At 54.7% G+C, this 26,426-nt stretch overlaps 3 protein-coding genes and 1 pseudogene across 3 annotated transcripts; all 4 read right to left on the bottom strand.

Annotated features, from left to right (window-relative positions):
- Nucleotides 1-2,735: 2,735 nt before the first annotated feature.
- LOC148221119 (uncharacterized) lies at nt 2,736-3,824 on the bottom strand. The gene is made up of 2 exons (XM_088179490.1): nt 3,773-3,824; nt 2,736-3,334 (listed from the first exon to the last, which is right to left on the bottom strand). The coding sequence occupies exons 1-2, from the start codon at nt 3,822-3,824 to the stop codon at nt 2,736-2,738; spliced, it is 651 nt and encodes a 216-aa protein (XP_088035616.1).
- Nucleotides 3,825-4,060: 236 nt separating this feature from the next.
- Nucleotides 4,061-8,938, bottom strand: LOC148221120 (uncharacterized). The gene is made up of 4 exons (XM_088179491.1): nt 8,887-8,938; nt 8,023-8,409; nt 4,776-5,019; nt 4,061-4,136 (listed from the first exon to the last, which is right to left on the bottom strand). Exons 1-4 carry the CDS (start codon nt 8,936-8,938, stop codon nt 4,061-4,063), a joined length of 759 nt encoding a protein of 252 aa, XP_088035617.1.
- Nucleotides 8,939-19,819: 10,881 nt separating this feature from the next.
- On the bottom strand, nt 19,820-20,956 carry LOC148221121 (uncharacterized). The gene is made up of 2 exons (XM_088179492.1): nt 20,905-20,956; nt 19,820-20,418 (listed from the first exon to the last, which is right to left on the bottom strand). Exons 1-2 carry the CDS (start codon nt 20,954-20,956, stop codon nt 19,820-19,822), a joined length of 651 nt encoding a protein of 216 aa, XP_088035618.1.
- Nucleotides 20,957-22,914: 1,958 nt separating this feature from the next.
- Nucleotides 22,915-26,048, bottom strand: LOC148221122 (T cell receptor alpha variable 4 pseudogene; annotated as a pseudogene).
- Nucleotides 26,049-26,426: the final 378 nt, after the last annotated feature.

The raw sequence follows: 26,426 nt of genomic DNA on the forward strand, positions 1-26,426 counted from the left end.
GACAGGCACACCCGTGGGGAGAGAACCAGGACTGAACATCGGCATGAGCTGGGGCAGAAGGCCAGACGGGACTGGGGGATGTCATCCAGCACAACAGCCCATGAGTGTCCCATTGAGGATGATTGTGGCTTCCTCCTGGGAGTGATAAAAGCAGAGGCACGCTGGCTGACACATCACTCTCCTGTTGTGGATCCATTCAGCACTGCAGCTGAGGCTTCTGCCTTTACTGCTGCATTCCTGCCCAAAATATCCTGGAGCCTTTCATCCCAGTGTTCAGAAGAAGCCTTCTGTTTGGAATGGGCATGGCCCAAACCTGGAAAAGAAAGGGCAGCAGTGCAGGAAATAAAAGCGCAGCCTCCAGCATTAGGTGTGCTGGTTTGCACTCAGATGAGCTTGTGGGGAAATTGTTCCCTGTGCAAAGGTGTCCTCTAGGCCTGTGGAAATGAAGGGCAGTAAAGATAGGCAGATCTAATCCCTGAGGTCTTACCAATTACTCCTGCCTATTTCTATGGCTACTACATGGAAGAAAATACTTAGAAAAAACAAGATAGAAGCAAACCAGAATGTTGTATACAGAGACCAAACATTCCAAAGTGTATTAGAGCCCTCCCATTGACTCCTAACATTTAGATTGTAACCCCTTGCTGCTTTTAAAACACCTGATGGAGCTTTGGTGTGTCTCAGTCAAAACTTAGTGTCAGACTGAGACAATCGCTTATGTCTGAAGGAATTGACTGCATGCATTTCGTGAGTATTGATCCATCATGAAATCTTGTGATGATCTGTTGCTAATAGGGAGTCTCTCCATAATCAGAAAGGCAAGGATCTCTCAGTGCCAGGTAAGAAATTGAGAGAGTTGTGTGTGAAATTGAACAGAGAGTTGTGTGTGAATCAGCACTGGCAGACAGACAGAACAATCCCCAAGCCACAGCTAAAATGAAAAATGTGATTCCCTTCTCTCAGGTACCTTGGGATCCCTGAAGCCACCTGTGGGCAGAATTACAGAAGCAGAGATGCAGGCACAGTGAAACTCGGTGCATGCTAAAGGATCACCATGGGCTCTGCACACCGCTTTCCCAAGGGCTCTTTGCAGCTGCAAGGTCACTTGATGAATGACAATCCTCCTCAGCCCTGGCCCACTTTTCACCTATTCCTCCCAACACCACAGCCGCAATACTCAGGCACAGGCACAGTGCAGGGAAGGGCTTTAGTGTGGGTGAGTGGGCTCAAGGTGGGCATCTCCCACTCTCAGCGAACTCCCATCACTCTTTTCCCAGCCACACAGAAGGCCTGGAAACCCGAGTTGCACAATTTGACTCTGCCTAGTCCAAGAGTTGTGCAGTGGCCGTGGAGAGTGCAAGCAGCCTCTCTTTGGCTGGCTTGAGGCTTCTCAATGAACTCAAGAGGACTGGAGATGTAGATTTGTGTATGTCTGTGTATGTGTGCTACCTAAGCAAGCAGTTGGTTCAGTCTTGAGCATTGTTTCTGATGATACCCCATACATGTGGGGGAAAAGCAGCAAGACATTGGATTGATGTGAAGTAGTGAGTGAAGAAGGTTAAGACGAGGGTGGCTTACATAGATTTGTTAGCCAAGTCCACTTGATTATTTACAGGGTCAGCTAAAGCTGTCAGGGAGACTGCCAGTGAGTCAGGAAGTTGAGAAAGGACCCCCTTGCATTCCAAACTCCTTCTCATATGGGGAGTTCACGTGCAGCTGGCTCCTGGCTTTGTCCCAGCCTTGGTCAATGCTTTAAGTCTAAACAATTCTATCTTGGACCATGCATCCTTTCTATCACTTAGCTAAGATTTCAAGGCTTCAGTGCTCTTCTTGCCAACTGACACACCAAGTATAAGATCAGGATTCCTCAGCCTTGAGGAGTGACCTTGATTGATGCCCCTGCTAAAGGGAAGATCCTGGTGGGCAACCCAGTAGCACGCAGGAGAGCTGAGTGAGACCTGATGTGTGCAGCTTTTCTGGAATGAGCTGTTTGAGTGGGAGTTGCAGTCCAGCTGTATTTCAATGGGCACATGTTGTAACAGGCCTGAGCAGGCGAGCAAGATGTGTGGCTGTGAGCTGTGGTGGTGTTGTGTGTGCCCAGAGTGCAGCTTAAGGCAGATGGAGGCGTCATGTCCCAGATGGGTATTGAAGGAAGGGAAGTTCCGGGAAGGGAAGACAAGGGAATAAAGAGAATAATCTTTTGCCTAATATTTTGTAGTAGAGTCATCTTGCAGAATACTTTTTTGCAACCTGGATTAACACAAAGTTAGCAATTTCTCGTGACAGGGCTTTCTTAAAACTCAGTCATCATCTCAGTTCCCCACCGCGGGACATATTTTGCTTTATGCCTTCCCTAAATAGTGGCAGCCGAATCTACATTCAAGAATGACCACAGCAACACAGAATAAATCAGGATCAGGTAATTTGTTTTCCAATGAACTCCCAGTGCTGTGTGGTCAGAGCAAAGAACTTGAGCTGTCACTTGACCTTCAGAAAAGGCAAAAAGAGCACAGCAGCGGTGGGAAGAGAAGAACAGAGGTAAGAGGAGAACCAGCCTGACATGGGCTGGGTGGGAATGTGTGCCTTCATGGATGTATTTTAGAGACAATATTTGCAGACCTTTGTAGACAGGCCGGAGGATGCCACGTTCCCCAGAAGGAACAGAGCGCTTTGGGAAGGAGCAAGAGATGGCTTGTGCAGGACCCTGCTGCGGTCCGTGCCTCACACAGACCATCTCAGTGTGCACAGGGAGCTGTGGCCGGGCGGGACTGTTTGCTGCCGTCAGGAGCTGAGCTGCACGGAGGCCGCAGTGAGAAGAGGGGCTGAGCGCGCTCGGTGACTCCGAGTTGGAGCTGCCGGTGCCGGTGTCGGTTCCGGTGTGGGGAGCGCCCCCTGCTGGGCGGGGACGAGCGGGGCGAGGCGGCCCCGGCGGGCGGAGCGGCAGCGCCCCCTGCTGGCCGCGGGCGGCGCTGTGCCCCCGGCCCCGCCCGGCCCCGCCCGCGGCGGTTCGTGCCCGGCCGCAGCCCCGGCTCCTCTGCCCGTGGCCCCAGCGCGCAGTAATACACGGCCGCGTCCCCGCGCCGGGGCCCCCTGAGCCACAGCGAGCTCGAACGGCGATCTGCCGACACCAACAGCTGTCCTGCAATCTCCGGCAGCTCTTTGGACGCTTTCACAGTGAGTGCGAGGAAGTCGAGTCCTCGGCCCGGGAGCTGACGGTACCAGAAGATGGTCTCGCCTATCTGTATATTGGCGTGTGAGCAGCTGATGTTGACTCCAGTGCCCTCGGTAGTCTCCACTGACGGCTCCTGCTGTACCTGGGCTCTGCCTGCAGCCACTGTATGGGATAAAAGAACAACATTTCTTTAGTAGAAAAGACCATGCAGGGGCAGAAGGAAGAGGAAGACGGATCACAGCGAACTGGGATATGTTCTGGATATAAAATATGGACAGATTATTTCAGTGAGCGTATTTGTTTGAAGAAAAGCATCAATAAGGGTCGGTTTGAGGAAAAAAAAACAGAAGAAAGTTACAAAAATGCAATGGCTGAGAGCGCGGGATATATGCATACATGCACGTATGGATGTCTGAATAACGACGTGGAGTAAAAAAGGCAGATTTGAAAGCAATGACTTCACGGAGGGAATAATGTAGTACGACAGAGGACACAACACGGGCTAAACAAGACCCGAAAGGAACAGGAGAGAAAGAAATGATTCCTGGGCAGGGACCGATCTCACGTAGCCCGGTGACCGCGACCGCCACCCCCGCGCACCGAGCAGCAGCGCGGCCAGCGCCGCCAGCCCCGCGCCCCGAGCCCGCCGCATGGCGCCGCTCCGCCGGCCGAGCATCGCTGTGGCCCTGAGCCCCGGCTCTCTGCTGCGGCCGTGCCGCCTCCTCTCGCACGCCGCCAGCTCCGCCCCGGCCGGCCTCAGCCCCCGCCTCTGCCAGCAGCAGCAGCACAACGAGCGACACAAGGACGTTTGGCACGGCCAGGGACAGGACACAGCTGGGTCCCGTCCCACACACCACCCACACTGCATCGCAAGCACATCCATCCGCATCAGAGGAGCGTCAGCTTTGCAAGGACACGAAAGGGAGGGCTCGGCACACAGGGGCTGCATTTCAGCGCCTCTTTCCTGCACACATCCGTAGCGAGCAGCTGCCGTCAGCACTCAGCTGCACTCGGGCTCCTTCTGAGCCTGGGAAGCTGCTGCTCTGTGCTGTGCAGGGCCAGAGCAGTGCTCGGTGTCCCTGGCACAGTCAGGGAATTCCCTCGCGATGAGGGACACACACGGACAGACACAGGCTCGTGCACAGCAGTGTGGAGCCATCCACAAATCTGTGCTTGACGTGTGTCCATGCAAACGGGGCTGCTGCAAGAACACGCAAGGCAGGAGCACAGAACCAGCCCTGGGCTGTGCTGAGAACATGTGGGGCCAAAATCAGCATGGGTGGAGTGTGTAAGGAGAAGTTTCCAGGCACGTACAGGGGATATTTTTCTTTAGTTAGAGACTGTACAATGTGGAAGTGAGTCAAAATAATCCCGAATGCTTTCCCATGGGAAGTGTCAGGATGGACGAAGTGAAAAACATGAAACCATTATTTACAAAAGGGTTTCAACTTCTGGTGATCACTGCGATGAGAACTGCATCTCTTTTCCCATCCTCAGCCTTGCACTGACATATGCATTCCCTCCACGGGGTTGTTGCACAGCCGAGGAAGCTCCCTGCACCAGGGTGTCTTGCACAGCACACAGGTACAAGGCGCTGTCAGACAGCTCCACTTCCTCCACCTTCAGGACACTGTATTTCCCCGTGGTGTTCAGGTGCGTGGTGATACGGCCGCTGTGCTTGGGGCCAGTCCCTGCTTGATAGGAGACCAGCTGGGGGGATTGGCCTTTCCGCAGCTGGTACCAGAGCACTGTAGGGAAACCACTGATCTGGTATTTGCAGGTGGTGTGGAAGGGGTGTCCCTGCTTCACCGTGACTTGTCCATCTTCCTGGGTGACCGTGACCTGTCCTGTGGTGCCTGGAAGAAAGTCAGCGTCAGCAGCTCCTTAGGGAAGGACTATTGGAAGCAAAATGAAGTGCATGGAAAAGCCTGGTGGATGAAGGTCCCTGTCTTGTAGCAGAGTCCTGAGAGATTTAGGGCATGAGTTCTGAGCTCTTTGCATCATCTAAAGTTGAGCTGGGTAGGTCTCTGCTCCTGCTAATCAGTGGACCAGTGAAGTGCCTGCCTGTTATGCCTGAAATTCGAGTGCTGGAAGCAGCACTCCTCAGGCTGCCTGAGTAGCCCACCGAGGTACAGAAGAAAGGTTCATTCTGCTTCCCCATCCCTGTCAACTCTGAGGGCTCCTGAGTAGACACAGAGCTCAGCTTAGAAAGAGGGAGTTCTGGTTTTGTCCAGCCGAAAGGAAAGTGAAAGTTGTGGCAGAGTTGGGTAAGCCTGGAGGCAAAATTTGTACTCCCCATTAATGTAATGAAATGAAAACCAGTGAGGTGTGTGGGGCAGGTTTGATAGCATTTGGGAATTAACATTGAAACCGGAGCAACGTTGCACTGCAGAGACAGCTGAGATCCCCTGAGGTGACAGCAGGAGGATGAGAAGAGAGAGGCAGAGGGAGATGTATTGAAGGAGAGAGAAAAGAGAGAGAAGGGGTCTGAGGTTTCTTTTCTCTCCCTTCTCTTTTCCTTTATAAGACGACCAAACACTTGCCAAACACAAAGAGGGGGCAATATTTCTCGGCCTTTCCCCTCGAATCACTGACATTTCCCAATATGGTCCTGAAAGGGCTGTTGAGGCTTTCCTGGGAAAGGAATAAGAAGGAGAGGAATGTCTTAGGGAAAAGGCAGGACTTACCCAGGAGCTGTCCCAGCAAGACGGTGAGGATGAGATGTGCGAGGTGCATGGCGAGAGCAAGCTGCGTGTTTGCTGAGTGAGGAAGAGTCAGAAAGCACGTCGCAGCGGCGAGAGAACAGAGGTGCCGGAAACGCCTCTGTGCGGGAGCCAAGGGAGCAGCAGCGGGAGCAGGCAGAGCAATGGCCTGTCCTTGGCGTGCCTGAAATGCTCCTGCTGCGTTTGTGGCTCGTCCAGCAGCAGCCGCCGTTTGTCCCTCAGCCAGTGGCATTGGGAGCATTCCGTGCCTCTGGGGCCTCAGCCATGGCAAGGGGCTCTTCCCGCTCAGCTCGCAGTGGAGTCCTCCCCTCCCCAGCTGCAATCGCCAGCTCTGCTGCACACCCCGTGCTGGGCATTTGCGAGCTCAGCGGCTCCTTCCCCTCTGAGCTTTCTCACCTGTGTGGGCTCATTGCAATTTCCTCTGTGAACAGGGGACTCCTCTGTCTCTGCCCCTTCTCCCCTGCCCTTCTTCATCTTCCTGGGACAAATGCCTCTTTCCCAGGTGCCTCACACTCACCCTCTTTCCATATATCAATTCCAAAGTGATCCCATATTGGCAATTTGTTTTTTCTCTACAACAGATTTGTCATAAAAATCCTCCTGGATTAAGTTGATCAAAGAAGCAGGTAATAATAGTAGGTATGAGAGGAATATTTTCATGTAGGTGTTGCACCGCTCCATTGTTTAGAAGGAGGTTTCTAGAGAAGTGGAGGATCCTGAAGTTGTCACATATCTTCCAGGTGAAAGAACAGGATTAGGCTTTCCCTTCTAACAGCTACTTCAATGGTTGTGACTTCTTAGGCTTCACAATGGTGATAAGACGATAAGACATGTACAGGAAGATGAGAATTCTGCATTTGTGCTGAGAAGAGAAACCTGCAACAATCCTTGCTGACCCCATGACAAGATCACCGCAGATTCTCCTTTCCATGTCCTCTCTCATCATCTCTAACCCGTTACCACTGACAAAGCTCAGCCTGAGCCAATTCAAAGCCGCTGGTTACTCAAGGCTGAACAATTAAATGTTGATGAGTTGTGAGCTGCCCCTTTCATTCCCTTATTACCTAGTGCTACATTGGTGTCATTGTGGGCTTCCCTCATCGCTTTCCCTTTCCCTTGTTCTTCCCCGGAAAGGAAAATGGGCGTGATTTGAGCCTTAGAGAACTAGATATTCCTGCCTTTCACATGCCCAGCCTGTGGCCTCTGCTGAACTTACTCATTCCAATGATTTCCTGAAGATGCTGAGAGGCTCCTGTCCCCAGAGGAAATGGGGGTCTCTAGAGCGATTCTCAGGAGAGGAACCTCATGTGCAGCTCATTCTTTCATGTGTCTCTCCCGAACACTTGCAACATTCCTGAATCCTGACATGTGCTTTTCAGCCTGCCTGAGAGGTTACTAATGTGAAGGGAAAGGGACCAATCAAGTTTAGGGTGGAAGATGAGTATAAGATGAATTGAAATGCTTGTGTACTTCAAGAGATTTATTCTTTTCCCTCCTATATGTCCTAGTCCTACACGAAGGTGCTGAATGCAGACACATGTGTGTTTGGGGAAACTTGTGAAAAAGAAGAAAATGCAGAGGAACTATTTGAAATATCATCTGAGATTCAAAGTACACCTCCCTTACACATCTAGGTGAGAATGCTACTTCTTACGCACGTTCCACTTTGGAACAGAGACATTTCTGCGGGGACAGAGATGAGGATTCCTTTGCCATTTCAGAAAGCGTCACTTGCAATCCCTCTCATGCCATGACGGAATGAGGTGACAGCAGTAGCTGAATGAGTCCCAGTTTGCCTGTGAGTGCAGCTGCTTTGTCAGCCCCCAGCACAGATGCTGTCCCGGAGCAGCTGTTTGCTTTGCAAAGCAGGCTGAGAGCAGCATGAGGCGTGGGCGGAGGGCCGAAGGCGATGGCAGAGGCGGCGGGCGCAGCAGTTTGGTGAGAGGCAGAGGGCGTCTCGGGAGCGAGGGCAGGCGGGGCTGTGTGTGGCGGCTGTGTCCCGCAGCAGGCAGGCTGGCAGCCGTGTGTCGGGGCCGTGCCGGGCTGTGCGGTGTCGCTGTGCGCGGGCTCGGGGCACACGAAGGAGCTGCGGAGCCGCCTGGGGCCCGGCGGGCGGAGCGGCAGCGCCCCCTGCTGGCCGCGGGCGGCGCTGTGCCCCCGGCCCCGCCCGGCCCCGCCCGCGGCGGTTCGTGCCCGGCCGCAGCCCCGGCTCCTCTGCCCGTGGCCCCAGCGCGCAGTAATACACGGCCGCGTCCCCGCGCCGGGGCCGCCCGAGCCACAGCGAGCTCGAACGCCGATCCTCTGACACCCACAGCTGTCCTGCAATCTCCGGCACAGGCTTGGACCCTCTAGCAGCGAGTGCGAGGAATTCGGGCCTTTGTCCCGGGAGCTGACGGTACCAGTAGATGTAATCATTGGTCTGGATTTTGGAGTGTGAGCAGCTGATGTTGATTCCGGTGCCCTCGGGGGTCTCCAGGAATGCCTCTTGCAGCACCTGGGCTGTGCCTGAAGCCGCTGCCAGGGGAAGAAAAGGACAAACCTGAAATCCTACATTGCCCTGCTGCATAGAAGAAAGCGCGTATGTACAGAGAGGGTGAGGAAAGCTGTTTCCAGAGGATTTAATGATAAGCAGGAACACAAGTGTATGTTCATCGTTTGTGGAGAGGTGAAACCGTGAACGGCACGACGCTACAGATGGGTATTTGAGAAAAGGATGAGGTGGGAGAAAGCACCTAAAGACAGAAAAGTGAGAAGGAGTAAGAGATAAGGGATAACGTACAGACTCCATAAAATGTAAAAAAGCTCTGGTTTTGCAGAGAATGGAATCCAGAGATTTCTGTGAGAGTGTGGGATGGAGAAGAGGGAGGGATGAACAGGAGAATAGTTCGTAAGAGAAGCTGTATGAAGCAACCAGAGAGGAGAGCAGCCTCGAGGAACGTGCGGGATGAGTCCAGCCCCGGGCGCGGCCCCTTGGGCGCCACCCCCGCGCACCGAGCAGCAGCGCGGCCAGCGCCGCCAGCCCCGCGCCCCGAGCCCGCCGCATGGCGCCGCTCCGCCGGCCGAGCATCGCTGTGGCCCTGAGCCCCGGCTCTCTGCTGCGGCCGTGCCGCCTCCTCTCGCACGCCGCCAGCTCCGCCCCGGCCGGCCTCAGCCCCCGCCTCTGCCAGCAGCAGCAGCACAACGAGCGACACAAGGACGTTTGGCACGGCCAGGGACAAGACACAGCTGGGTCCCGTCCCACACACCACCCACACTGCATCGCAAGCACATCCATCCACATCAGCGGAGCGTCAGCTTTGCAGGGCCACGAAAGGGAGGGCTCGGCACACAGGGGCTGCATTTCAGCGCCTCTTCCCTGCACACATCTATAGCGAGCAGCTGCCGTCAGCACTCAGCTGCACTCGGGCTCCTTCTGAGCCTGGGAAGCTGCTGCTCTGTGCTGTGCAGGGCCAGAGCAGTGCTCGGTGTCCCTGGCACAGTCAGGGAATTCCCTCGCGATGAGGGACACACACGGACAGACACAGGCTCGTGCACAGCAGTGTGGAGCCATCCACAAATCTGTGCTTGACGTGTGTCCATGCAAACGGGGCTGCTGCAAGAGCACGCAGGGCAGGAACACAGAACCAGCCCTGGGCTGTGCTGAGAACATGTGGGGCCAAAATCAGCATGGGTGGAGTGTGGAAGGACAAAGTCCCAGGTATGCAAAGGGGATATTTTTCTTTACTTAGAGACTGCATAATGCTGAGATTAGTGAGTATTGTCTAGAATATTTTCCCAAGGGAAACGACATAATGCACATAGTGAAAACTATCAGACTATTGTGCACACATGGGTTGCAAGTCGTGGTGAGGATCTTGGTGATACCAGAGTCCCTTCCACCCTCAGCCTTGCACTGACATATGCCCTCCCTCCCCCGGGTGGTTGCACAGCCGAGGAAGCTCCCTGCACCAGGGTGTCTTGCACAGCACACAGGTACATGGCACTGTCAGACAGCTCCACTTCCTCCACCTTCAGGACACTGTATTTCCCCGTGGTGTTCAGGTGCGTGGTGATACGGCCGCTGTGCTTGGGGCCAGTCACTGATTGATAGGAGACCAGCTGGGGGGATTGGCCTTTCCGCAGCTGGTACCAGAACAAGGCATAAAATCCACTGGTCTGGTATTTGCAGGTGGTGTGGAAGGGGTGTCCCTGCTTCACCGTGACTTGTCCATCTTCTTGGGTAACCGTGATCTGCCCCGCGGTGCCTGGAAGAAAGTCAATGTCAATAGTTCCATAGGAAAGAACTAGAGGCAGGAAGAGCAAATTGGGTGCAAAACCCTGGTGGAGAAAGCTGTCTGCCCTGCAGGGAAGACCTGAGATGTGCAGGCAGACAGATGGGAGTGATTTTGGGCAGGGTTTGCGAGATCTCAGCACAGCCAGATCGTGACAAGAGCTGGGCTGTGTCCCTGCTCCTACTTCACCGCTCAGACGACATCGGAACAGTCTGAATTTTGTGTTCAAAGGGAGGCTGAGGAGCACACCGACGTTCAGCAGAAGGATTTCTCTTGCTTCCCCATCCGTGTCATGTCTGAGGTCTCCTCGATCCCTGAGTACACACAAAGCTGAGTTTGGAAAGAGAGAGCCCTGGTTGAGCTGCCAGCCCAGAGGTCGATCACTGAAAGCTGTGTCAGAGCTGTGTCAGCCTGGTGGCAGAAAGGGACACTCTGTCAATGTCAGTGGTATGAGAACTTGAGATGCCGGGGCAGGTTTGACAGAATCGGACGATTTACATGTAAATGGGAACAATGCGGGACAGTAGAGGCAGCTGAGATGTCGTGAGGTGACAGCAGGAGAATGAGAAGAGAGGGGCAGAGGGAGATGGATTGAAGGGGAGAAAAAAGACAGAGAGAGGCTCTAAGGATTCTCTTCTCTCCCTTCCTCTTTCCTTTACAAATCCAAGAACTTTTTGGGCAAACGCTTGCAAAAACACAAAGAGGAGCCGATTTTTCTTAGCATTTCTCCTCTAATCACCGATCTTCTCGAGTTTCCTGATCGGGCTGCTGAGGATTTCCTGGGAAAAGAATAAGAAGAAGGAGACGGGTGCCTTGGGGAAAAGGCAGGACTTACCCAGGAGCTGTCCCAGCAAGACGGTGAGGATGAGACGTGCGAGGTGCATGGCGAGAGCAAGCTGCGTGTTTGCTGAGTGAGGAAGAGTCAGAAAGCACGTCGCAGCGGCGAGAGAACAGAGGTGCCGGAAACGCCTCTGTGCGGGAGCCAAGGGAGCAGCAGCGGGAGCAGGCAGAGCAATGGCCTGTCCTTGGCGTGCCTGAAATGCTCCTGCTGCGTTTGTGGCTCGTCCAGCAGCAGCCGCCGTTTGTCCCTCAGCCAGTGGCATTGGGAGCATTCCGTGCCTCTGGGGCCTCAGCCATGGCAAGGGGCTCTTCCCGCTCAGCTCGCAGTGGAGTCCTCCCCTCCCCAGCTGCAATCGCCAGCTCTGCTGCACAGCCCGTGCTGGGCATTTGCGAGCTCAGCGGCTCCTTCCCCTCTGAGCTTTCTCACCTGTGTGGGTTCATTGCAATTTCCTCTGTGAACAGGGGACTCCTCTGTCTCTGCCCCTTCTCCTGTTCCCTTCTTCATCTGCCTGGGACAAATGCCTGTCTCCCAGGTGCCTCACACTCACCCTCTTTTCCATATCAAGTTCAGAGTGCTCCCATACTGGTCATTTGGTCTTTCTCTCCAACTATTTTGTCATAAAAATCCTCCTGGATTAAGTTGATCAAAGAAGCAGGTAATAATAGTAGGTATGAGAGGAATATTTTCATGTAGGTGTTGCACTCCTCCATTGTTTAGAAGGAGGTTTCTAGAGAAATGGAGGATCCTGAAGTTGTCACAGATTTTCCGGTTGAAGGCTTACCCTTCTACGGGCTCTTTCAAAAATTGTACCTTCTTAGGCTACAGAACAGAGCAAAGATGGCAGGAGGTGTTCAAGGAGATGAGGACTCTTCCCAGCATTTGTGCTTTGACGAGTATCTTGCAACCATTCTTGTTGATCCCGGAGACACATCACTAGCAGTTTCTCCTTTCCTTGGGCTTTGATGTCCTCTCTCATCATCTGTAACCCTTTCTCACTGAGAAAGCTCAGCCTGAGCCAATTCACAGCCACGGCTGCTGGTTCAGAATTCACAGCCTGAGCCAATTCACCGCCATAGCCTCAGATTCCTAAAGGCTCATCAATTAGAGGTTGATGAACTCTGAGCTGCCCCTTTGAATCCCTTATCAGCTACTGATACATTGGTGTCATTGTGTGCTTTGGTCGTCACTTTCCCTTTTCCTAGTTCTTCCCTTGGAAAGGTAAACGGATGTGATGTGAACCTTAGAGAACCTGACACTCTCGCCTTTCACACACTCTGACTGTGGCATCTACTGAACTTGCTAATTCCAGTGATTTCCAGACGATAGTGAAAGGCTCCTATCCCTAAGGGACATGTGGACTCTCGAGTAAGTGTCACGAGGGAAAGTTCATGAGCAGCTCATTCTTTCAGGTGTCTCCCTCCAACACTTGTAGCGTTCCTGAACGTGGGCATCTGCTTTCCAGGATACCTGAGAGGTTACTAATGTGAAGCAAAAGGCTCCAATGAGTTTCAGGTGGGAGGTGGGTGTGACAGAGCCATCACTTGATTTGAAATCCTTCTCTAGTCCAGCAGAATGATTTTTTTCCATCCCAGATATTTTATTGTTTTAGGAAAGAGCTGAATGCAGATGCAGGGGTGTTTGGAGAAACATGTAGATGAGAAGAAAACGTTGAGAAGTGAAAGCCAGCCTAATCTGTGATTCAAAGTACACTTTCCTACCCATCCCTATATGAATGCGGCTTCTTATGCACCGCCCAGTATGGAACAGAGACATTTCTGCGGGGACAGAGATGGAGATTGCATTGTCACCTCAGAAAGCATCACAGCAAACAACTCTGATGCCACGACTTACTGAGGTGACAGCAGTAGCTGAATGAGTCCCAGTTTGCCTGTGAGTGCAGCTGCTTTGTCAGCCCCCAGCACAGATGCTGTCCCGGAGCAGCTGTTTGCTTTGCCAAGCAGGCTGAGAGCAGCATGAGGCGTGGGCGGAGGGCCGAAGGCGATGGCAGAGGCGGCGGGCGCAGCAGTTTGGTGAGAGGCAGAGGGCGTCTCGGGAGCGAGGGCAGGCGGGGCTGTGTGTGGCGGCTGTGTCCCGCAGCAGGCAGGCTGGCAGCCGTGTGTCGGGGCCGTGCCGGGCTGTGCGGTGTCGCTGTGCGCGGGCTCGGGGCACACGAAGGAGCTGCGGAGCCGCCTGGGGCCCGGCGGGCGGAGCGGCAGCGCCCCCTGCTGGCCGCGGGCGGCGCTGTGCCCCCGGCCCCGCCCGGCCCCGCCCGCGGCGGTTCGTGCCCGGCCGCAGCCCCGGCTCCTCTGCCCGTGGCCCCAGCGCGCAGTAATACACGGCCGCGTCCCCGCGCCGGGGCCGCCTGAGCCACAGCGAGCTCCAACGCCCGTCCTCCGACACCCACAGCTGCCCTGCAATCTCCGGCAGCTCTTTGGACGCTTTCACAGTGAGTGCGAGGAAGTCGAGTCCTCGTCCCGGGAGCTGACGGTACCAGTAGATGGTATCCCCTGTCCTTATGTTGGCGTGTGAACAGCTGATGTTGACTCCAGTGCCCTCGGTAGTCTCCGATGATGGCTCCTGCTGTACCTGGGCTCTGGCCACGGCCCCTGTGCCGGAGAAAAGAACAACATGTCTTTAGTAGAAAATACTGTGCAGGTGGAGATGGCAGTGGAAGACAGATCACAGCGAACTGGTATATTTTCTGACTATAAAATATGAGAAATTATTTAATTGAGCATATTTGTTTGAAGAAAATAATCTATTACGGGAGGTTTGAGGATAAATCAGAACGAAATTACAAAAATGCAATGGCTGAGACTGCGGGATTAATATATACATGCACGTATGTATGTCTGAATAAGGACGAGGAGTAAAAAAGACACATTAAAAAGAAATGACATCACGGAGGGAAGAAAGTATGACGGGAGAGGACACAATACTGGCTAAACAAGAACCGGAAAGGAACAGGAGAGTAAGAAATGAGTTTTGGGGTAGGGCCGATCTCACGTAGCCTGATGACCGCGACCGCCACCCCCGCGCACCGAGCAGCAGCGCGGCCAGCGCCGCCAGCCCCGCGCCCCGAGCCCGCCGCATGGCGCCGCTCCGCCGGCCGAGCATCGCTGTGGCCCTGAGCCCCGGCTCTCTGCTGCGGCCGTGCCGCCTCGTCTCGCACGCCTCCACTCCTCTCCTGTCCTCTCCACCGCCTCCAGCTCCGCCCCGGGACAGCGCCCTGCGCCGCCGCTGCTCGGCGAGTCTGGGCAGGGCACGCAGGGGAGGCGAGCGCGGTGGGAGTGGGGCGGCGGTCGGGTGTCTGCACGTCGGGAGCAGCGGGGCCGGGGTGGATGGCAGAGGGTCGGGCTGGTGTGATGGAGCTCAAGATTGACAATACCTGTGCTTCTTTCCCTCCCATAACCTGCTTCGTCACGTCCTTCTTTTGCTGTCATGTGGGGACTCCTGAATTGTCCTTCAGGGCACTGGAAAGAAATCCCCTCACACGGGATCCGGAAGGTCGGAATAAAGCCTCAGCCTTTCTCCTCGTCCATGAAACCAACCTGATAGAGCACAGGGGAGAACAGCTGTGCACTGCGCTGCAGAGACCTGTCCGTGTATCTGTGTGTCCGTGTGTCTGTGTTTTTGTTTGTGTGAGCACTCACAGCCATGCTGAGACATTGCGAACATTTCAAACAGGATTAAGCTAAAGAGCCAAACTTGGGTGATACCATTCTTCTTGGGGCCGGCCATTGGCAGTAGCAGAGCATGATGTTTAGAGCAGCTGGAAAAGGAGGGCTCGGGAAGCAGGGGCTGCATTTCAGCACCTCTTCCCTGGACTCATCTCCTACAGGCTGCTACATCACTGTTCAACTGCACTCAAGCTCCTTCTGAGTTTGGGAAAATGCTGCTCTGTGATGCTCAGGGCAGAGCAGCAGAGAGCGTCTCCAGTGCGATCAACACATTTCACTGTTGAGTAACACAATAGAACACACACACACACACACAAACAGTCGTGCACATCGGGATGGATTCCTGCATGAATTTGTGCTCCCATATGGATTCTCGTGGACCCTGCCTGAACACAAGCACACACAAACCAGGAACACAGGGAAGGACACAATCAGCCATGGACGCTGCTGAGGAAACCTGGGACCAACAGCAGCAGGGCTGGAGCCTTGTGGGGAAGGACAAGGAGTCAGGCAAGGCCATGGCATAGTTTGTGTACTCGCAGGCTGAACAGTGGGTAAGAGGTCCAACGAGGCCCCAATACTTTCCTGAAGGCTCTTTTAACAGGGCAGGATCGAAAGCAGCGGCCCAATGCTGACCTATCAGGAGGCAAAAACCGGTGAGCATCAGGGTGAGCTGAGGAGGGAAGAAGGGAGGGCGTATGTGTAAGTGTGTGGGAATAGATACATCTTGGGATGTGCTTTATGTGTGCACATCTCTGGACCGGAATGTTCACGTAGATGTGTGTGCAAGGACTTGGGTGCAGGAGCAGGAATAGGAGTGAGCGTGTGTGTTTGCACATCGGTGGGGACATGCCAGAAGGAGAAGTGTCAGTGCTAGGGTCTGCTTTGGAAATGTGTGTGCACACACCTCTTCATAAATGCAGAGCTGTGAGTTACTCTTTGGGTGTGTCCAAGCTCCAGAGTGTCTTTGTGATACTGTGAACTCGTGCATGTGCAGTAGGAGTTCTTGAATTACTTCTTCTTCTTCTACTCTGGGTGCTGATTTATTCCCAGAAAGTCTTCATGAAGGCTCAGCGATGTGCTGGAACTGAGGAGAAGCGACACCAGTTAAAATGAGGGCAAATAGGCACTGAGTGTGTCAGCCTTTTCCCTGTCGTTTGAGCAGGTCGCCTTCCTCAAGGAGCAACGAGCCGACATTTCCTGAGCCTTTCTTCGGCCACCACTACGCTCAGAAACACCTTCCGTGATTCCCTCGACCGCTGCTAAATGTCCCTCTCCAGCAGAATTGTTTTGTACACATTGCAGGGCAGCATCCTTGTGCTCGAAGGAGTCTCTCGTGGAAGGCTGGGCCCGTGGTGGCTCCCGGCCGGGGTCCGGCGGGTTCCACGCGTGGTTCGGTCCCGGTCCCGCCCAGCGGCGTCAGGCGGGAGCGGAGCGGCCCCTGCCGGCCTCGCCCGTGGCGGTTCGTGCCCGGCCGCAGCCCCGGCTCCTCTGCCCGTGGTTCCAGAGCGCAGTAATACACGGCCGCGTCCCCGCGCCGGGGCCGCCTGAGCCACAGCGAGCTCGAACGCCGATCTGCCGACACCAGCAGAGTCCCCTCTGGTTCCAGCACGGGTTTGGTGCCTCGGACAGCCGTTGCTACCAGCTGGGGTGCTTGGTCTGGGAATTGGCGATACCACTGGGTAGAGTCGGCAGTAATTTCGGGGTGCAGGCAAGTGAGGTTCAGGCCGGTGCCCTCGGTGGTCTCTGCCCACGGCTTCTGCTGCACTCGGTCTGTGTCCGCAGCCGCTGCTGGGAAAGAAGGAAGAAAGGACAAACATCGTCAAAAACGTGCCATTCTGCGAGTTTTTTGCCAGACGGAGTCAGGAACAGTATCCACAAGGCAGAGCCAGACTGGAAGTGAATGTGAGGAATTCGAAATTCGTGCATGCAGAGGTTAGGCAAAAGTCAGATCCACACATGTAGGCATGGATGGAGCAATGAAGAGTTAAAGTGAAGAACAGGTGCACGGAAAAGCAGGAATATGCGCAAGCAGGGTTTACCGAAACAAACCATGAAGACTTCTGGGGATGAGAGATGGCAGAAAGGCAGGGAGAGAGAAAGAGCTGCGTTATAGAGGCAAGAATCCGCGCCAGTTTCGCTGGGAAATACTGGAGCCCCAGCCCCGGCCCCCTTGGTGTCAAACCCCGCGCACCGAGCAGCACCGCGGCCAGCGCCGCCAGCCCCGCGCCCCGGCACCGCCGCATCGCCCCGGCCGAGCCGCGCTGCCCCCTCAGCCCCGGCTCTCTGCTCCGGCAGCGCCCGCTTCTCCTCTTTGCTGTCCCCTCCCTTGTCGCCAGCTCCGCCCCGGGGCTGAGCCCTGCGCCGGTGCCGCTCGGGCTCCCGCCGGGTCCTGGATGCGGGGGGGAGGCGAGAGCGGTGGGAGCGGGGCAGCGATCGGAGCTGTGGCCCACGGGGACAGCGGGGCCAAGTGCGCGGACCGGGAGCGGGTTGTCCCGTGGAGCACAGGACCGACAGGTTATTTTCTCCCCTGTCCCCCACCATCTCTTCCTTCCCATTCCCACTCCACTGGCACTGGAGATTTCAGAATTGTCCTTTGGGGAACGTGTTTGTAAGAAGAGACAAGGGGCACAAAAGGCAGAGGGCCCTGCCGGCCTCAAGACCCTGCGCTCCTTGGCTGTCAGAGAGAGCATCTCTGCCGGAAAAGATTGAAAAGACACAAAAAGAATTGTGCAGTATCATCGGGAAGAGAGGAGTGAGATTCAGTGAGAGAAACAACTCTGCAGTCAGGAAGGTCAGTGAGGAAGGAGGGAGGGGAGTTTCTGCAGGCACCAGAGCACTGATCTTTCTGCAGCCTGTGATGAAGACCATGGTGAGGGCGGGTGTCCCCCTCCAGCCTATGAAGGTCCGTGGTAAAACTGAAATCCATCCCATCAATGATCCAAAGCCACAGCAGGTAGATGTGTCCTTAAGGAAGGTGTGACACATGGAAACCCGCACTGAAGCAAGGTCCTGGCAGGACTGTGCCTCCACGGAGAGGAGCCGATTCTGGAGCTGCTTTTCTGGCAGGATGTGTGGACACCCGGGGGACCCATCCTGGAGGCATCTCTTCCTGAAAGTCTGCACTCTGTGGACAGGACACGTTCAGAAGCAGTTGGTGAAGAACTGCAGCCCCTAGAAAGGACCTTTGTTGGAGAGATTCTTGCAGGATTGTCTCCCATGGGAAGGACAACAGACCGGAGTAGGGAAAGATCATGAGGAGGAAGAAATGCCCGAGGTGTTATGAACTGAATACATCTCCATTTCCTGTCCACTGGTGAGCGGCCTAGGCAGAAATTCAGGCGCGATCTTCAGCCTGGAAGGAAAGGAAGGCAGTGGAGAAAGTGCTTTGCTGTTTGCTTTTATTTCTCCTTATCTTCTTATAATTTGTAAATAAATTAACTTCCATAAATCTACTCTCTTTTACCCATAACAGAAACTGGTGAGGGATCTCCCTATTTTTATGGGAACCCAGCTTCCTTTCATTGCAATTTCTCTGCTGTCCTGTTAATAGAGGGGAAGTGTTAGAGCAGCTTGGGAGCTGTCTGACACTGCCAAGGTCAACCCAGCCCCAACAGGCCACGCTCATGCTAGAGTAGCATCACACAAGGATGGTTAACAATGTTTGTAGTGCAGAAAGGACATTTCAGCAGCAGTGACACCTGGAAGGAGATGTCTCCGGAGCCCACTGCCCATGTCCACAGCACTGGATGGCAGTTGGCTTCCTTTGTTATGATAGTGCTTTTCACCAAGGGCTTTGCAGACAGTGCCATAATGCCAGAAGGACATGGCTGAGAGGATCAGGAACCCGGTCATACCCAGGAAGAAGTGGGAGAATGAAATCAGGAAACGCAAGAGGTAGTGCTGGTGGCAAAGAATGATTCCAGCATCTGGGGGTGACACAGCAGATCTCCAAGAGGGAAAGCCTAGAAAGGAATAATGTATCAGGATCTTCAAGGGCTGCTCAGTGCTCAAGGTGACAAGGATGAGGCGATTCCCACCACAGTTAGGAGACCCATGGAGAAATAAAAACAACTGCACTGTGTGCCACGCTGTGACCTCACCCTGTTTGGCTGGTTTTGTATTTCCTTCGGCAGAATGTTCCAGCTCCAGGTTTTTAGAGTCCAGAAGGAGCCCCGGCAGAAGCGGGAAGCAAAAGTGGTCTGGGCTAAGTTCTTGGTGTCTCTTGGTGTCAGAAGAATAAAATCAAGCACGGCTGCCAGGCAAGGGAACCATTTACCCCAGATGAAAGTGTGGCCCCGGCAGGGCAGAGGAGACAAAGACAAGTGAACTTGGTTGAGCTCTGACAAGCATTTCTAATTTGGTGGAATGGACCTTTGCCAGGTCAGAGCTGATTCTTGCCTGTGCCAAACTCATTCCATATCTGTAACTCCTGTTTCTCTTGGTTTTTAACTGCCCCATTCCCAGCTGCTGAATGTAAATACACAAGGAGTACGATGAATGGAGATGTATTTTTCTCATAAGAGAGAGGCAGCATTTAATTCACTAAAATAAACCAGAGAGTTAACAAAATTCAATGGCAAATCCAAGAGTAGTTTAACAGGATTTGGTGGCAAGGTTCACATGTTCATTTCCTGCAGAGATTATGGGTAAAATTTTCAGGCAAGTCCATCAAGTCCCAAGAATCAGGAGGAACCGCCATGCACTCTGAACACCTTCTCAGTGGGAAGTTTAAGAGTGACTGCATCCAGACGTAATCTTAGACTCTCTAGAGAGTTTATTTTGAAAAAATATTATAGGCATAACAGATCCGATATATGACCTAGCTAAAATTTCACTGTAGCATGCTGTTGCTGGTTCCTCACATGAACGACCTTGAGGTGTCGCCTGGCCTTCAGGAAAGGCAAAAAGAGCTCAGCAGCGGTGGGAAGAGATGAACAGAGGAAAGAGACCTGACATGGGCTGGGTGGGAAGGTGTACCCTAGCGGATTCATGTTTGAGACAACATTTGCCCATCTTTATAGCCAGGCCGGAGGATGCCACGTTCCCCAGAAGGCACAGAGCCCTTTGGGAAGGAGCAAGAGATGGCTTGGGCAGGACCCTGCTGCGGTCCGTGCCTCACACAGACCATCTCAGTGTGCACAGGGAGCTGTGGCCGGGCGGGGCTGTTTGCTGCCGTCAGGAGCTGAGCTGCACGGAGCCCGCAGTGAGAAGAGGGGCTGAGCGCGCTCGGTGACTCCGAGTTGGAGCTGCCGGTGCCGGTGTCGGTTCCGGTGTGGGGAGCGCCCCCTGCTGGGCGGGGACGAGCGGGGCGAGGCAGCCCCGGCGGGCGGAGCGGCAGCGCCCCCTGCTGGCCGCGGGCGGCGCTGTGCCCCCGGCCCCGCCCGGCCCCGCCCGCGGCGGTTCGTGCCCGGCCGCAGCCCCGGCTCCTCTGCCCGTGGCCCCAGCGCACAGTAATACACGGCCGCGTCCCCGCGCCGGGGCCGCCCGAGCCACAGCGAGCTCCAACGCCCGTCCTCCGACACCCACAGCTGTCCTGCAATCTCCGGCACAGGCTTGGACTTTTTAGGAGTGGATGCGAGGAATTCGAGTCCCCGGCCCGGGAGCTGACGGTAGAAATGGATGAAATCCACGATCTTTTTGTTGGGGTGTGAGCAGTTGATTCTGATGCCGGTGCCCTCAGTGGTCTCCAGGAATGGCTCCTGTTGTACATGGGCATTACCTGAAGCCACTGCCGGGGAAAGAAAAGGACAAACCTGAAATCCTACATTGCCCTGCTGCAGAGAACCAAGTCCGCAAGTACAGAGACGGTGAAGAAAAAAGTTTCCAAATGATATCAAGATAGGCAGAAACAGAAGTCTCCATTAAGGTTTGTGGAGGGATGAATATGTCAAGGAGAGAACGCTCAGGAGATTCCCTTGACGACGGGAGGATGTGGGAGATAGCACTAAAAGAAAGAAAATTTAGAAGTGGGAAGAGCTAAGGGGCAATCTATTGAGGGCGTAAGTTGCAAAACAGCAAACTGTTTTTAGGGTAAGGCAGAGAATAGAATCCAGAGAATTCTGAGGGGGTATGGGATGGAGAAGAGGGAAGCATGAAGAGGAGGAGAGTTCGCGGGAAGAGTTGTGTGAAGAAGCCAAGTAGAATGGCAGTCTCCAGGGATGTGCGGGACGAGCCCAGCCCCGGGCGCAGCCCCTTGGGCACCACCCCCGCGCACCGAGCAGCAGCGCGGCCAGCGCCGCCAGCCCCGCGCCCCGAGCCCGCCGCATGGCGCCGCTCCGCCGGCCGAGCATCGCTGTGGCCCTGAGCCCCGGCTCTCTGCTGCGGCCGTGCCGCCTCCTCTCGCACGCCGCCAGCTCCGCCCCGGCCGGCCTCAGCCCCCGCCTCTGCCAGCAGCAGCAGCACAACGAGCGACACAAGGACGTTTGGCACGGCCAGGGACAGGACACAGCTGGGTCCCGTCCCACACACCACCCACACTGCATCGCAAGCACATCCATCCACATCAGAGGAGCGTCAGCTTTGCAGGGCCACGAAAGGGAGGGCTCGGCACACAGGGGCTGCATTTCAGCGCCTCTTCCCTGCACACATCTGTAGCGAGCAGCTGCCGTCAGCACTCAGCTGCACTCGGGCTCCTTCTGAGCCTGGGAAGCTGCTGCTCTGTGCTGTGCAGGGCCAGAGCAGTGCTCGGTGTCCCTGGCACAGTCAGGGAATTCCCTCGCGATGAGGGACACACACGGACAGACACAGGCTCGTGCACAGCAGTGTGGAGCCATCCACAAATCTGTGCTTGACGTGTGTCCATGCAAACGGGGCTGCTGCAAGAGCACGCAGGGCAGGAACACAGAACCAGCCCTGGGCTGTGCTGAGAACATGTGGGGACAAACTAGCATTGGAGGAGTGTGGAAGGACAAAGTCCCAGGTATGCAAAGGGGATATTTTTCTTTACTTAGAGACTGCATAATGCTGAGATTAGTTAATATTGTCCAGAATATTTTCCCAAGGGAAACGACATAATGCACATAGTGAAAACTATCAGACCATTGTGCACACATGGTTTGCAAGTTGTGGTGAGCATCTTGGGGATATCAGAGTCCCTTCCGTCCTCTACCTTGCTCTGACATGTGCCCTCCCTCCCCCGGGTTGTTGCACAGCCGTGGAAGCTCCCTGCACCAGGGTGTCTTGCACAGCACACAGGTACAAGGCACTGTCAGACAGCTCCACTTCCTCCACCTTCAGGACACTGTATTTCCCCGTGGTGTTCAGGTGCGTGGTGATACGGCCGCTGTGCTTGGGGCCAGTCCCTGCTTGATAGGAGACCAGCTGGGGGGCTTGGCCTTTCTGCAGCTGGTACCAGAGCAAGCCATTAAAACCACTGGTCTGGTATTTGCAGGTGGTGTGGAAGGGGTGTCCCTGCATTACCATGACTTGTCCATCTTCCTGGGTAACCGTGATCTGCCCCGCGGTGCCTGGAAGAAAGTCAATGTCAATAGTTCCATAGGGAAGAACTAGAGGCAGGAAAAGCAAATTGGGTGCAAAACCCTAGTGGAGAAAGCTGTCTGCCCTGCAGGAAAGTCCTGAGATGTGCAGACACACAGATGGGAGTGATTTTGGGCAGGGTTTGCAAGATCTCAGCACAGCCAGATCGTGACAAGAGCTGGGCTGTGTCCCTGCTCCTGCTTCACCGTTCAGACGACATCGGAACAGTCTGAATTCTCTGTTCGAAGGGAGGCTGAGGAGCACACCGACGTTCAGCAGAAGGATTTATCTTGCTTCCCCATCCCTGTCATGTCTGAGGTCTACTCGATCCCTGAATACACACAATGCTGAGTTTGGAAAGAGGGAGCCCTGGTTGTGCTGCCAGCCCAGAGGTCGATCACTGAAAGCTGTGTCAGAGCTGTGTCAGCCTGGCGGCAGAAACGGACACTCTGTCAATGTCAGTGGTATGAGAACTTGAGATGCCGGGGCAGGTTTGACAGAATCGGACGATTTACATGTAAATGGGAACAATGCGGGACAGTAGAGGCAGCTGAGATGTCGTGAGGTGACAGCAGGAGAATGAGAAGAGAGGGGCAGAGGGAGATGGATTGAAGGGGAGAGAAAAGACAGAGAGAGGCTCTAAGGATTCTCTTCTCTCTCTTCCTCTTTCCTTTACAAATCCAAGAGCTTTTTGAGCAAACACATGCAAAATCAGAAAGAGGAGCAGATTTTTCTTAGCATTTCTCCTCTAATCAGCGATCTTCTCTAGTTTCCTGAACGGGATGTTGAGGATATCCTGTAAGAAGGAATAAGAAAGAGGAGAAGGGTGCCTTGGGGAAAAGGCAGGACTTACCCAGGAGCTGTCCCAGCAAGACGGTGAGGATGAGATGTGCGAGGTGCATGGCGAGAGCAAGCTGCGTGTTTGCTGAGTGAGGAAGAGTCAGAAAGCACGTCGCAGCGGCGAGAGAACAGAGGTGCCGGAAACGCCTCTGTGCGGGAGCCAAGGGAGCAGCAGCGGGAACAGGCAGAGCAATGGCCTGTCCTTGGCGTGCCTGAAATGCTCCTGCTGCGTTTGTGGCTCGTCCAGCAGCAGCCGCCGTTTGTCCCTCAGCCAGTGGCATTGGGAGCATTCCGTGCCTCTGGGGCCTCAGCCATGGCAAGGGGCTCTTCCCGCTCAGCTCGCAGTGGAGTCCTCCCCTCCCCAGCTGCAATCGCCAGCTCTGCCGCACACCCCGTGCTGGGCATTTGCGAGCTCAGCGGCTCCTTCCCCTCTAAGCTTTCTCACCTGTGTGGGCTCATTGCAATTTCGTCTGTGAACAGGGGACTCCTCTGTCTCTGCCCCTTCTCCTGTTCCCTTCTTCATCTTCCTGGGAAAAATGCCTCTTTCCCAGGTCCCTCACTCCCCTCCTCTTTCCCATATTAACTCCAGAGTGTTCCCATACTGGTTATTTTGGTTTTCTCTAAAACGTATTTTTCACAGGAAATTTCCTGGAACGATATGAACAGCGAAGGAAATAATGATAATGGGTGCAATAGGAACATTCTCCTGCGGGTATTGCAGCGCTCCATGATTTACAAGGAGGTTTCTAGAGAAGTGGAGGATCCTGAAGTTGTCACAGATATACTAGCTGAATGTACAGGATTAGGCTTTCTCTGCTAAAAGCTATTTCGATGGTTGTGCCTTCTTGGGCTTCAGAGAGGTAATAAGACGCTAAGACATGTACAGGAAGATGAGAATTCTGCATTTGTGCTGAGAAGAGAAACCTGCAACAATCCTTGCTGACCCCATGACAAGATCACCGCAGATTCTCCTTTCCATGTCCTCTCTCATCATCTCTAACCCGTTACCACTGACAAAGCTCAGCCTGAGCCAATTCAAAGCCGCTGGTTACTCAAGGCTGAACAATTAAATGTTGATGAGCTCTGAGCTGCCCCTTTCATTCCCTTATTACCTAGTGCTACATTGGTGTCATTGTGGCCTTCCCTCATCGCTTTCCCTTTCCCTTGTTCTTCCCCGGAAAGGAAAATGGGCGTGATTTGAGCCTTAGAGAACCAGATATTCCTGCCTTTCACATGTCCTGCCTGTGGTCTTTGCTGAACTTACTCATTCCAATGATTTCCTGAAGATGCTGAGAGGCTCCTGTCGCCAGAGGAAATGGGGGTCTCTAGAGCGATTCTCAGGAGAGGAACCTCATGTGCAGCTCATTCTTTCATGTGTCTCTCCCGAACACTTGCAACATTCCTGAATCCTGACATGTGCTTTTCAGCCTGCCTGAGAGGTTATTAATGTGAAGGGAAAGGGACCAATCAAGTTTAGGGTGGAAGATGAGTATAAGATAAATTGAAATGCTTGTGTACTTCAAGAGATTTATTCTTTTCCCTCCTATATGTCCTAGTCCTACACGAAGGTGCTGAATGCAGACACATGTGTGTTTGGGGAAACTTGTGAAAAAGAAGAAAATGCAGAGGAACTATTTGAAATATCATCTGAGATTCAAAGTACACCTCCCTTACACATCTAGGTGAGAATGCTACTTCTTACGCACGTTCCACTTTGGAACAGAGACATTTCTGCGGGGACAGAGATGAGGATTCCTTTGCCATTTCAGAAAGCGTCACTTGCAATCCCTCTCATGCCATGACCGAATGAGGTGACAGAAGTAGCTGAATGAGCCCCAGTTTGCCTGTGAGTGCAGCTGCTTTGTCAGCTGCCAGCACAGATGCTGTCCCGGAGCAGCTGTTTGCTTTGCCAAGCAGGCTGAGAGCAGCATGAGGCGTGGGCGGAGGGCCGAAGGCGATGGCAGAGGCGGCGGGCGCAGCAGTTTGGTGAGAGGCAGAGGGCGTCTCGGGAGCGAGGGCAGGCGGGGCTGTGTGTGGCGGCTGTGTCCCGCAGCAGGCAGGCTGGCAGCCGTGTGTCGGGGCCGTGCCGGGCTGTGCGGTGTCGCTGTGCGCGGGCTCGGGGCACACGAAGGAGCTGCGGAGCCGCCTGGGGCCCGGCGGGCGGAGCGGCAGCGCCCCCTGCTGGCCGCGGGCGGCGCTGTGCCCCCGGCCCCGCCCGGCCCCGCCCGCGGCGGTTCGTGCCCGGCCGCAGCCCCGGCTCCTCTGCCCGTGGCCCCAGCGCGCAGTAATACACGGCCGCGTCCCCGCGCCGGGGCCGCCCGAGCCACAGCGAGCTCGAACGGCGATCTGCCGACACCAACAGCAGTCCTGCAATGTTCGGCAGCTCTTTGGACGCTTTAACAGTGACCGCCACAAGTTCGGGTCCTTGCCCCGGGAGCTGTCGGTACCACTGGATCCAGTCGTTGGTCTGGATTTTGGGATGCGAGCAGCTGATGTTGATTCCGATGCTCTCGATGGTCTCCACTGACGGCTCCTGCTGTACCTGGGCTCTGGCCACGGCCACTGTATGGAAGAAAAGAACAATCACTTTCCTTTATCGAAAAGACCATGTAGGGGGAGATGGGAGAGAACGAAAAATCAGAGCGAAGAGGGATATGGTCTAATTATAAATGACGGAGAGATTACTTCACTGAGCTTGTTCGTTTGAGGACAAGAACCTATGAGGGGTGTTCTGAGTTAAAATCAGGAAGATTTTTCGAAAAAGAGTCGCTGAAATTGATTGATTCATGCATACATGGATGGCTGAATAAAGACGTGGAGTAAAAAATGCAAACTGACAAGCAATGACTTCACGAAGGGAAGAAAGTATGCCGGCAGAGGACAGATCAGAGGGGAAATAAGAACGGAAAGGAACAGGAAGGTAAGAGAGGAATCTTGGGCTGGGGCCGGTCTAAAATAGCCCGGTGACCGCGACCGCCACTCCCGCGCACCGAGCAGCAGCGCGGCCAGCGCCGCCAGCCCCGCGCCCCGAGCCCGCCGCATGGCGCCGCTCCGCCGGCCGAGCATCGCTGTGGCCCTGAGCCCCGGCTCTCTGCTGCGGCCGTGCCGCCTCCTCTCGCACGCCGCCAGCTCCGCCCCGGCCGGCCTCAGCCCCCGCCTCTGCCAGCAGCAGCAGCACAACGAGCGACACAAGGACGTTTGGCACGGCCAGGGACAGGACACAGCTGGGTCCCGTCCCACACACCACCCACACTGCATCGCAAGCTCATCCATCCACATCAGAGGAGCGTCAGCTTTGCAGGGCCACGAAAGGGAGGGCTCGGCACACAGGGGCTGCATTTCAGCGCCTCTTCCCTGCACACTTCTGTAGCGAGCAGCTGCCGTCAGCACTCAGCTGCACTCGGGCTCCTTCTGAGCCTG

This window comes from Sturnus vulgaris, chromosome 27, assembly GCF_052056855.1.
Source record: "Sturnus vulgaris isolate bStuVul1 chromosome 27, bStuVul1.hap1, whole genome shotgun sequence".
NCBI classification, from domain to species: Eukaryota; Metazoa; Chordata; class Aves; order Passeriformes; family Sturnidae; genus Sturnus; species Sturnus vulgaris.

Bases quoted from the DNA above. Each gene is read 5' to 3' on its own strand.
- LOC148221119 (XM_088179490.1), bottom strand. From the start codon at position 3,824: ATGCGGCGGGCTCGGGGCGCGGGGCTGGCGGCGCTGGCCGCGCTGCTG. The intron at 3,335-3,772 runs GTGCGCGGGGGT...TATCCCATACAG, and splicing joins GCTGGCCGCGCTGCTGCTCG to TGGCTGCAGGCAGAGCCCAG.
- LOC148221120 (XM_088179491.1), bottom strand. From the start codon at position 8,938: ATGCGGCGGGCTCGGGGCGCGGGGCTGGCGGCGCTGGCCGCGCTGCTG. The intron at 8,410-8,886 runs GTGCGCGGGGGT...TTCCCCTGGCAG, and splicing joins GCTGGCCGCGCTGCTGCTCG to CGGCTTCAGGCACAGCCCAG. The intron at 4,137-4,775 runs GTCTGACAGCGC...GGATGTGTGCAG, and splicing joins AAGGTGGAGGAAGTGGAGCT to GAAAGAGGCGCTGAAATGCA.
- LOC148221121 (XM_088179492.1), bottom strand. From the start codon at position 20,956: ATGCGGCGGGCTCGGGGCGCGGGGCTGGCGGCGCTGGCCGCGCTGCTG. The intron at 20,419-20,904 runs GTGCGCGGGGGT...TTTCCCCGGCAG, and splicing joins GCTGGCCGCGCTGCTGCTCG to TGGCTTCAGGTAATGCCCAT.